Source organism: Hyla sarda, chromosome 4, assembly GCF_029499605.1.
Source record: "Hyla sarda isolate aHylSar1 chromosome 4, aHylSar1.hap1, whole genome shotgun sequence".
NCBI lineage: Eukaryota > Metazoa > Chordata > Amphibia > Anura > Hylidae > Hyla > Hyla sarda.
This window is the reverse complement of record NC_079192.1, coordinates 180251165-180263358: the sequence shown is the minus strand read 5'-3', so window position 1 is coordinate 180263358 and position 12194 is coordinate 180251165. Positions and strand designations below refer to the sequence as shown.

Sequence of the window (12194 nt, the reverse complement as noted above, 5' to 3'; positions counted from 1 at the left end):
ATTCTAAGACCCATAACTTTTTTATTTTTCGACTGACAAAGTTGTATTAGGGCTTATTTTCTGCGTGACAAGTTGGACTTTCCAATGATTGACAATTTTGTAGGGCAATCATTTTTTCAGAGTTCAAAGTACGGTAATTCTGACATTCCATATTTATTTTATGGGTCAGTACAATTCCAATGATACCAAACTTGAATAATTTTTGTTTCATTTTATTGTAAAAAAAAAAAAATGTAACCTTGAAATATAAAAAAAAATAAAAATAAAATCTTTGTTCATTACCATGTTCTCACCCCTATAACTTTTTTTATTTTTCCACCTAAAGAGCTGTTTTAGGGTTTGATTTTTGCACCATGAGCTGTAGTTTTTAACAGTATCTCTTTTGTGTAGTTATGGTTTTATGATAATTTTTTGGGGGATGTAATGTAACCAAAAATCAACAATTTCGGCATTTGGAATTTTTAACTTTTATGCTGTTCACCATGCAGGATCAGAAACATAAATATTTAATAGTTCGGACAATTACGCACGCGGCGATACCAAGTATGTGTATTATTTTGTTTGTACAGTGTTTAACAATTGGGAAAATGGGGGTGATTTGAATTTTTATTAGGGGAGGGATTTTTTTTAAATAAAAAAAATGTTTTAACTTTTTTTTGTACACTTTTTTTTCAGCATCAGATGGCTTACATAGATCAATGTAATGCTATTGCATTACATTGATCCATGAAATCTGTGCTCGATTGCTAAGGGCTGCCTAAGTGAGCCCTAAGCAATCACAGAGCCAGGGAAGACGCCGAGGAGCAGGTAAGATCCCGGGCTTCCCTAGCAAACCATTGACCCCCCCCCCCCCCATCGTTGGGGGGCTATGGGACCACTAGACACCAGGAATACACACGGAATTTCATGTTTAAATGCCGTAATCTGTATAAATCCCAACATTTAACCAGTTAAATTACAGGCCAAGGCGCGATCGCCGAAGTCCGTCATTACCGGCAGATGTCAGCTGCTGATAGAAGCAAACATCTCCCGTCATGACGCGGACCCGACCTGCGGGCCCCCGTCATGTCTGCCCACCCGACCCATGACGTACATGTATGTCATGGCTCGGGAATGGGTTAAAGTGTTTACTTAAATGGGTCCACCAGCAATCTGCCAATTTGTCTCTATATAGTAGTCACACTAAATAGTAGGGCAACTATGACTAAAAACAGGGCTAGGATTCCCATCTGCCAGACTCTTATGACTTGACACATATGATATGTTTGAATGAAATCCTTTCAAACAGGAAAAAAGGCATTACTATTTGAATGCTACAGTTTCATCATAAAAAAATCTTTATTGGATATAAATAAAAGCAAGTTCAGACATTCCAAAGTAAGCTATATGAGAAATCTACATGGATGTAGTCATAGAAAATAAATAACAGTTATCCTTTGGACTCCAGCAAGGATAGAACTTAGGAAGCATTGTCATTATTGAAGAACTATTGCCCAGCATTCAGCCCTCTAGTGACTTCCAGTTGGTGCCTGGTGATGTAGAAGTGGCTGCATGAAAAGTCCAACAGTCCCTACGACACATACAATGATGAAAATCCATAGAAAGAGTCTGTCCACAACCATGGCTACATACTTCCAATCTTCAATAATCTGAAAGAAACATATGTATGTGGGTTAATATCAGATCTGGGCTGACTTTATTATAGTACTTTATTATAGTAAATCCCTATTTATGGTAACAAAAAATGTTTTCAAAAATAACAAATCGTGCTGCCTCTCAGCACATGATTGTGGTTTGGGTGTGGTTTAACAACTTGACTCCATTCTCTTCAACGGAACTGAGCTGCAGAACCACACCCAACCTGGAGACAGACAGGGAGCGGTTTTTGAAAGAAAGTAGCTGTGTTTTTCTATTCCTGGATAACCCCTTTAAGGCTCTCTCCAAATTAGCAATGTGAATCTTATAGCATTGATCATAAAAATGGCTAAAAAATGGTTGTGGTTTATGTGTTTTTTTTTTTTTAATCAAAAACTGCAGACATTAGAGACATAATTGTCATGACCAACTAGGTGTACATACAGGGAGAGTGAGCCCTAAGCTGTCCCTAGTGACACTCTCCCTGCCTATTTGCCCATACACCCTAAGTCATGGGTGTCAAACACGCGGGCCGCATGCGGCCCACAATGAATATCTTTGCAGACCGGCAAAGATATTCATTGCTCTGGTAAGGGCCGGATCATCATTGGCGCTCCTAAAGAGCCTGCTCTGGGTCCCGTGCCCGCAGGGGGCCCCCATCACATATTTTCAGGACACAAGGATGCCCTGGTTACCTTTCTGTGGCCCCACGTTAACTTTAAAAATGCAGGGGGCGCTGGGAGGTAGTGCACGCAGGGACGTCACTGACGTCCCGTGCGTGCGCCTGATTGGAGAAGAGCAGAGCAGAGTGGAGCAGTGAGGAGGACGCACGGGTATGGTAAGTCACCACTCACCAGCACGTCATCCTCGGTGTTCCGACCACCGCTCCTCCAGTCCTGGGACCTACTGCTATGGCCCATAGGCCATAGCAGTAGATCGTGACCCCGGACCGGAGGAGTGGTGGTCTGAACACTGAAGTGGGGTAGTAAACTGGTATACAGCCTCCAGCCATACACTGTGTATGGCTGAAGGCTGTATGTCTGTGGGGGAACTGTACTGCACCTAATGTGGGGAACTATACTGCACCTAATGTGGGGAACTATACTGCACGTAATGTGGGGGAACTATACTGCACCTAATGTAGGGAACTATACAGGCCAACCTAATGTGTGGGGAACTGTACTGCTCCTAATGTGGGGAACTATACTGCCAACCTAATGTGGGGGAACTGTACTGCACCCAATGTGGGGAACTGTACTGCACCTAATGTGGGGGAACTGTACTGCACCTAATTTGGGGGAACTGTACTGCACCTAATGTGGGGAACTATACTGCACCTAATGTGGGGGAACTATTCTGCACCGTCTTGTGCAGGGGGGGCATGGGGTCTTGTGCCAAGTGTGCATGGAGTGTTTTATAATAGGGCATGGGGTCTTGTGAAGGGGGGTCATGGGGTCTTGTGAAGGGGGGGCATAGGGTCTTGTGTAGGGTGGGCATGGGGTCTTGTGCTAATTTTTTTGCGCGTACGCCATTGACCGTGCTGTTTAATTAACTATATATTTTTATAATTCGGACATTTCCGCACACAACGATACCACATATGTTTATTTTTATTTACACAGTTTTTTTTTTTTATTGGGAAAAGGGGGGTAATTCAAACTTTTATTAGGGAAGGGGTTAAATGATCTTTATTCACTTTTTTTTTGCAGTGTTATAGCTCCCATAGGGGGCTATAACACTGCACACACTGATCTTTTACATTGATCATTGGTTTCTCATAGGAAACCAATGATCAATGATTCTGCCGCTTGACTGCTCATGCCTGGATCTCAGGCACTGAGCAGTCATTTGGCGATCGGACAGCATGGAGGCAGGTAGGGACCCTCCGGCTGTCCTGTAAGCTGTTCGGGATGCCGCGATTTCGCGGCAATCACGAACAGCTCCCCAGACCGTGATCAGTGCCACGCGCTATTAGCCACGGGTCCCGGTCATTGTTAGAGGCCGGGTCCGACCCGCTATGACGCGGGGCCACGGCGTGGCCCCGTGTTATAGAAAGAGAGTGGGCTGAGGGTGTATAGGTATGCCCTCCGTCCCCAAGGAGTTAAACCTTGTTTTTTTGGCCCATGTTAGCCTTTCAGTTTGACATGCTTGTCCTAAGTGGTGAATCGAAAACTTGGAGACGGTCCCTCCCTGTGCTACAGTGCAGTGGTGTAAAAACAAATAATATACATAGTCGATCACAGGCCAGAAACAGAACGGGAATACAAATACCAGAGCAGATAAACCAGACAGGATACAAATACTAACAGGGCAGAATATAGTGTATAAACAAACAGGAACACAAACAGGAACACAAACCGGAATCCAGCTAAACGGCAGACATAAATAAATGAACAAGACTAGGCATGGTACACAGCAGAAACCAGGTATACAGCAGAAACCAGGAATTGCTGAGGATGAGCAGAAGAACTGAAAGCTAGACACTAAACTGATCAGAAAGATAGGACACTGTTCACACTGGGACACAGAACAAACAAACTGGACACCCCACTCCAAAAAAAAGGAGTAGACGGCATAATAAAGCCAAATAGAGTACTAGCCAGCGGGGCACACACCACCTTGTGATCAAGATGCTTACCTAGTAGGAAACAGAAATATTAAAACACGAAACACAGGACTAGAATCGGATGAGTCAAAATAGACTCCAGGATACCAAACAGGAATTATAACATACAGAGCACAGTTAACAAGCAAGACTAAAACTGGACAAATCTGAACAGACTCCAAGATACCATACAGGAATAAGTACAAACAGTATGAACACAGACTAAGCAGAACGGACATACTAATCCTAAAACCGACAAATATAACAGACTAAAATCTACAATAAACAAGACTATTTAACCATGGCTAAAACTCAGATAAAATCACAAGATAAAGACAAGGTAAATGCTAAAGCAGACAAAGATTATTGCACAAACAGATATCATAGTAGCATTATTGCAAAAAATAACCAGCAGAGAATGCAGGAGACACACCCGAGATATCATTGGTTCTGAGCATTAACCATTCCCAATCCAGGGAGAATAGCAAATTGCTCATAACAAACTAGTGTGTGAATACACACCTAAACAGAAAAATACAAAAACAAATAAATGGACATTACAATCATTTTAGAAATGTTTTGCTTTTGGGACACTTTTGGGCCCTTTTTTTTAAAAAAATTTACAGAGTTTATATAGCTGTACTTTTAGCCGATTTTTATGATGTAGCAAAAGCTATAGCCTACAAAATTGCTTACATTTGAGATAAATTTTGGGTCATTTAGGTCACAAAAAAGGGCCCAGCACTTAATTTTACTGTAAAAAAATGTATACAAGTGTGCACAAACATGTCCCTTTACCATTGGGTTCAATAGAACAGATGTTTTACAGCCATTTCACAGTTAAAAAAAATTGTCAAAAATGCTATGGTTACTACAGATTTCTGTTTCTTTGACTGGGTCTAATAGCATAACAGATCCTGCTATTTGACACATTAAGGCAAAGTTTTTTTCTGCAAGTTTTTGGAAAACTGCCACTGCAGTTTGTGAGCCAAAGTCAGGAGTGGATCCATAAGGGAGAAGAAGTGTAAGTCCTTCCTTTATATGTCCTATTCCTTTTGAATACACTTCTGGCTTTGGCTCAAAAACTGCAGTGGCAGTTTTCCAAAAACTGCCAGAAAAAAAAAGTGGAAAGTGGAAACTTAGCCTTAGGCATCCAGTAGAAAAGACCCTAAATGCGAACAGACCCTACATTGGTGATTATAATTCCAAAAATTCTATGCTTAAAATATTATAAGATGGTTCTGAACACATAAAACACCAAGGAACTCTTGAAACCTACATCAACCTTTTATTAGCGGCCATTGCAGTAAATTATTGGAGTATTTTGGTTTAATTACGGGGATTATCTACCATGTTAACCCTCTCATATTGTCTTGCCCTTCTGTACATACTCTTATAACAACTCTACAATGCCCTAATATAGTATTTTACAGCATGGTCATTCAGTTGTACAAATACAGCTTTAGTCTGTCAAGGGTAATATGTGTTGGATACACAAGCAATAAAGTAAGTTGATCTCACACTAGTCAATATTTACGGTCCCACTGAAGAAGGCGAAGGCTTTTATGCTGATTTACTCTTTATGATCAATACGGTAAGGTAATCAAATTTGGGGAGATAATTAAAATCACAAATAAGAAGGAATTTATTTTAGGTTGGCCTATGGAGGAACTCCGAATCACTCAAATATTTCATTACCTCTGTTCTTTGCCCTTATGTCCTGCAAGGGGCCTTGATATACCGTATTTATCGGGGTATACCACCCACCTGAATATAACACGCACCCTCATTTTACCAAGGATATTTGGGTAAAAAAAGTTTTTTACCCAAATATCCATGGTAAAATGAGGGTGCGTGTGTGTGTGCGTGTATACCCCGATACACCCCCAGGAAAGGCAGGGGGAGAGAGGCCGTCACTGCCCGCTTCTCTCCCCCTGCCTTTCCTGGGGTCTAGAGCCCTGCTGCCGCCGCTTCTCTCCCTCTGGCTATCGGCGCCGCTGCCCGTTCTCTCCCCCTGACTATCGGTGCCGGCGCCCCATTGCCGACGCCGATAGCCAGGGGGAAAGAAGCGGCGCCGGCAATGGGGCAGCGCCGACAGCCAGGGGGAGAGAAGGGGCAGCGGCACCCATTGCTGGCGCCGCTGCCCCGTTGCCTCCCCCCATCCCCGGTTGCATAATTACCTGTTGCCGGGGTCGGGTCCGCGCTGCTTCAGGCCTCTGGCGTGCATCCCCTGTGTCGTTGCTATGCACTGCACGGCGCAGTGCACTGACGTCATGCGCCGCGCCGTGCAGCGCATAGCAACGACGCGGTGGACACACACCGGATGCCTGAAGCAGCGTGGATCCGACCCCGGCAACAGGTAATTATGCAACCTGGGATGGGGGGAGGCAACGGGGCAGCGGCGGCGGCAATGGGTGTCGCTGCCCCTTCTCTCCCCCTGTCTGTCGGCGCCGCTGCCCCATTGCCGGCGCCGCTTCTCTCCCCCTGGCTATCGGCGCCAATAGCCAGCGGGAGAGAAGGGCCGGCAGCAGGGCTCTAGACCCCAGGACAGACAGGGGCAGAGAAGCCGGCAGCGCTGGCTGTCTCTGCACCTGCAAAGCCGCTGCAGTTCATTGATTTAAAGCGCCCGCTTTAAATCATTGAACTGCAGCGGCTTATCGGCGTATAACACGCACATAGACTTTAGGCTAAAAATTTTAGCCTAAAAAGTGCGTGTTATACGCCGATAAATACGGTATATTGTGAGCAATGTCATATGTATTCTTGATGCAGCATTTTTCAGTATACCTTGAGTGGCTTCAAATAGTAATTTTCTAATACACTGTCTTTAAAGGGATTGTCTGGGGGGGAGATTTTTTTTCCATGTCTGTAGGTGGGGTAAAAATAAAAATGAAGCTATAGCAGCGGTCTTCCACAGCAGTTGCACTGAAGCTCCCAGCCCTCCGTTGATCATAGCATCTTTCTGTGTCCTGTGGCTCTACAGGAACTTGTCCTACTTGGCCAATCACTGGCTAAGGGAGAACACTGCTGGAGCTACTGAATGGGGTCCGTTTCTGTGAAGTTGGAATGTCACAGGGCCCAGGAACAAGACGTGACCAACGGAGGACCAAAAGCTTTGGTGCAGCAGTTTTAGGGGACCAGGAGGGGTGAATCATTTTTTTTATTATTTTTGCACCCCCCCCCCCCCCCCCCCCCAGTACCTGTCACCAAATAAAACTTTTAATATAGTATTCCTTGTGTAATTAGAAACACTGTTCTGTTCCCTGGCACATTTAATACAGTGAGTTTGGTCTCCTCCCAGCCTGGCAGGAGTCCAAACTCAGGCAGTATTTCTCTGCACTGAGCTTGATTGACAGCTGAACACAAAGTGAAAGCTCCATAGATTCTCACAGAAAGCTGCGCAGACTGAAACCTGCAGGAGAGCCTCACTGAAAGCAACACAGACTGAAACATGCACAGAGCCTGAGGTCTTCTATTCATCACAGCATTGCAACCATGTGAGGGCAGAAGTGCTCCTCCAGCAGGCTTCAGTGATGTCATGCCTGCTGGGAAACGCCCATTTTCTCTTGCTGGAAATTAGAGAGCAAGAAGAAGGGTAAGATACACAGCTTTTTAAAGCTCTGAATTTTTTTTAAAGGGCTGGAGGGGTGTTAGGAGTAGTTAGGGAACATAGCCTGAGTTAATTTAGAACAGTTTATTTGGTGACGGGTACTTTTTAATAATTTTTGCTGACTTTTGGCTAGTGTTGAACTTAGATGTGTAGATGCTTAGATGTGTAAAAATACATATACTAATATGGCTCTTACACTTTGGTCTTCATCATCACTTTTCATGTGATCTGCTATAAAGCTCACACCCTCCATTGCTTCTTGAACCTGTGGAGAGAACTTCCTTGACTGTCTGTATCGGAAATCTTGGCTTCTATGATGCTCCGCCTGTTCATTAACCCTCTGATCATATGGCCTTGATGTTGCACCTTTAACAAGACAAGAAGAGTTTTTACATGGGTCCGTCTGTTTTGTCCACAGTTGTCCTCGTGGTTTTTGACCAGATGGGTTTTGTTCTGGACGTTTCATGAACAGGAAGGCTGGAAGTTTTTCCAAAAAACAGTTTTTTACCCATTGAGGCATTGTGTGCGTGCTAGGAGATCTGTGGTGGACATTGAGGACACAGACACTAGTCACTATGGAAAATGTCACCAGTACCATAGTAAACATCAAGTATTTTCCAATAAGTGGGACATCGAGAGAAGTTGGCGGCACAATTTTAGAAATTAAAAGCAGAAAAACAGTCAGTGCTAGAAGAACAGAGATACACAAGGTCATCTTCTGTCCACAGTCAGATGGCAGGTAAAACACCAATATTGCTAATGATGTAATAAGGATGCAGGGTATGATCAAATTAATGGTATAAAACAGAGGCTTTCTCTTGATAATAAAATCATAGGTGACATCAACATAGGTTTGATCTAGAGGGTTTATGGTTCTCCTTCCAGGAAGTTTAATAATATCCCATTCTCCACTTGGTGTGAAATCGTCCATACTGGCAGAGTCAGTGCCAAGAACAAGATCAATTTCTGTATAATCGTAGGTCCAGGAACGAAATTTCAAAGTGCAGTTCTGCTGATCAAAGGGGAAATGCTTAACTTCAATTTTGCATGCACTCTTGTAAATGGCTGGAGGAAGCCAAGCAATGCTTCCATTATTCTGAACAATGGCGTTGGTGAACAGGGAGACTTCATATGTTCCATCAGCACTAATAATACAAATAGCACATTTTAGACAACAGGACAAATAGAACATAGCACTAAAATCAGTAATAACTCCAGTATTAAATACATTTTATTACTCAGTGATTGACAGCTAACTCTGCATACACACTTATACATTGAAGGGTGTCAATCACTTAGTAGAACCACCCACTTGACTACTTAGCCTAGATTGAGCAGAGAATCACATAAATCAATTATTAGTTTTATTGGAATGTTTCCCACAAGACTATGTATCAATCTGCTCAGCTTTTCCTGCTCTATAACATGGTGACTGCATATTAGACTTTATTTCAGATTGGAGTGAATGAACAATGCAAATAATATGCAAATTACTTATTGTAAAGCACAATGTCTGGGAGCCAGATCTGTTTCGATGGAATGCGAAGCTTCCTGATGCCATCATATTCAGCTGGATTCCAGGTCAAGCGATAATCTACCCACTCCTAAAAAGAAAACCAAAACGTGTTTTGCTTTATAATAGCTTGTATGTAAATCAGCCATGTTTAGTGTGCTAAGGCATTAGGTTTAATATTACACAAAAATCTTAGATACTTTGCTATATACTATATACTACAGAAGAAATGCTTTTCTTTTTGGATTTCTCTGATGTCACGACCACAGTGTTCTCTGCTGACCTCTGCTGTCCATTTTTGGATCTGTCTAGAGCAAGAGAAAATCCCCATGGCAAACATATGCTGCTCTGGACAGTTCCTAAAATGAACAGCAGAGGTCAGCAGAGACCACTGTGGTCATGACATCAGAGAAATCCAAAAAGAAAAGCATTTCCTCTGTAGTATACAACCCATAAAATGTATTAGAAGGATTAAGAATTTTTAGTGGAAGTAATTTACAAATCTGTTTAACTTTCTGGCACCAGTTGATTTAAAAAAAATAATAATAGTTTTCCACTGGAGTACCCCTTTAACATTCTTTACTTCCTAGGCTCTGTTCACACTACGGACTGTGGGTGCCGGCATAACATGCTGGAGATAGGTCCGCACAGGAATCTCATAGATGGCTAGGCATGCCGTGTGGTGTCTCAGCAGAAAGAATGAACAGGTTCATTCTTTCTGCGGATGCGGAAAACGGAATTTCTGTGCCGGAAACATCTGGCATAGATGTTCAGCAATGTGGACAACACCCGTTGAATCCCATGGAATTCCACACAAAAAGTCTGTGTTGTGAACCTAGCCTTACTGCATAAAAGGACAATAAAGACTGCACACAAAAAACATGTAAGTGCATTAAAAAAGAAGCAAAGATGAAAAATCCCCAAATCCTAGTTGTAAATCTGTTTGGTAAAGTGAGTATTTGCAGTGTTTGCTATTAGAGAAGCTCTGTGGGATAGCAAATATGTGCTCCATTTTCATGTCTAGGAAGCAGGCTGTACTAAAGCGGTAAATTATGTGCTCAATGACAGCCTTATAGATATCTCTAGATTAATATCTGTCCACCAATAAATATAACTGGGCAGAAAAGGGACAGCTGGATGACCACCCATAGACAGCCTTGAGGAAATAGTTATGGGGCAAAATATCAGGCCAGATATTCACATGACAGTTCCATCTGCTACAACCCCAAAGGCTGTCAAACCATTGTCATCAATGTCCCTCGCAAATCCTCTTCTGTTCCTAGAGGTATATATCAGCAGTGAGAAATAAGGATTTGTGAAAATGTTAAACTTACTAAGAACATTTGCATTAGTTTTGTGATAGTGCTTCATGCAGCATCGTTGTGACATACATTTTTCCTACTTTCTTTAGCCATTACACGTTGCTATATACCAGGATCTTAATAATGAATGTGAGTTGTACTTACCTGATTGAGCCACACATTTGTTGTCATGATCTGCTCTCGCTCATTCTAGGACAATAGGAACAAATTGATGATTCAGAAAATAATATACGGATGTAATATTCATCATTCAGCTTAGCTAATACAGTATATCTGCATACTCAATGCATAACTTCTGTAAAGGTTTTGTGATCAATAATTTTTAATCATTATCTAAGGCCTCTTTCACATTGCCGTTGGGCTCAGCTATATGAAGTTCGTTGACACTTGTGTGAACCCAGACTAACACCATTCTGAAAGTGAAAATTGTATGACAGTAAAACGTTACAAGTGACATCTCTCAACTGAATGTTGTTTAATGAAATATTCAGACATTTCAAATAGTTATCTATGATAATACAGTTGAATTTATTAGAAAATTTGTAGGTAGCCACAAAGAGGATTAATCATTTGCATGAACATTTGCACAATTTTTCTTTTAATTTGCACCCTTTTTCCAGCAGTGTTTTTTGTGTATAATTTAAGAAATTAAAAGGATGGGCAAGTTGGGAAAAGGACACACATTCAATGAACTTTTCACATCAGCACCACCTAAGGAGTGGAGTATACTTATGTATTTTAAGGCTAGGTTTCCACTTGGTTTTTTTTCTGGCAGTTTTTGGAAAACCGCCACTGCAGTTTTTGAGCCAAAGCCAGAAATGTATTCAAAAGGAATAGGACATATAAAGGAAGAACTTACACTTCTCCTCCCTTATGGATCCACTTCTGACTTTGGCTCAAAAACTTCCAGAAAAAAAACCTAGCCTAACAGAAAAAATCTTTTTATGCAGATGATAAATGCAACACCTGTGGGTGTCCACACTAAGTCACCACGCCTACAAGTGCAAAAATACAAAAATCACAAAATGCAAAAAAATAAATGGTGCAAAAACAATAATACATAAGGCACAATAAAAAACAAGATGGAACACCTCAGAGAACAAAGAAAAGAAAAGAAAGTTGGGCAAAAATTATGTTAAATTCCCCCAAAGGTCTAAAAGCAAGATACATCTTTGACATTTATTGTAAGGAAGTAAATATATACCAGGCAATGACCTCCATGTTGTTGGGCTTTATAGTTACATGATAATGTGTTGTCTGAGTCAGAGAACACAGCTGTAGTTAAATCCGATAAAGGACATAATGCAGATGAAATCTAATAGACTTTGTAATTTCATTTGAAAGCAACTTACTGTTTTGGAGCACATTTCAAGCTATCCTGAAAAAACACCCCATTACATTAATTGTACGGCTTTCTCTTTATACAGTCACTTTCCAGCACAGGACACATTACAGTGTCTTAGATTACTTGCAGTGGACTTGACACATTGAAATACGCTTACAAAAATT

The 12194-nt window shown here is 41.8% G+C and overlaps 1 protein-coding gene across 4 annotated transcripts in view; it reads right to left on the bottom strand.

Annotated features, from left to right (window-relative positions):
- Nucleotides 1–1188: 1188 nt before the first annotated feature.
- Nucleotides 1189–12194, bottom strand: part of CHRNB4 (cholinergic receptor nicotinic beta 4 subunit) — a 43703-nt gene continuing 32697 nt past the window's right edge. For 2 of the 4 annotated variants that reach the window (XM_056572956.1, XM_056572958.1), the window contains exons 3-6: nt 10830–10874; nt 9345–9454; nt 8047–8995; nt 1189–1649 (exon numbers count right to left, since the gene is read on the bottom strand). In XM_056572956.1, the coding sequence (XP_056428931.1) occupies nt 1509–1649; nt 8047–8995; nt 9345–9454; nt 10830–10874 (1245 nt within the window). In that variant the 3' untranslated portion in view covers nt 1189–1508. The remainder of the gene's footprint in view (nt 1650–8046; nt 8996–9344; nt 9455–10829; nt 10875–12194) is intronic. The other 2 variants (XM_056572959.1, XM_056572957.1) reach the window with 2 other exon arrangements.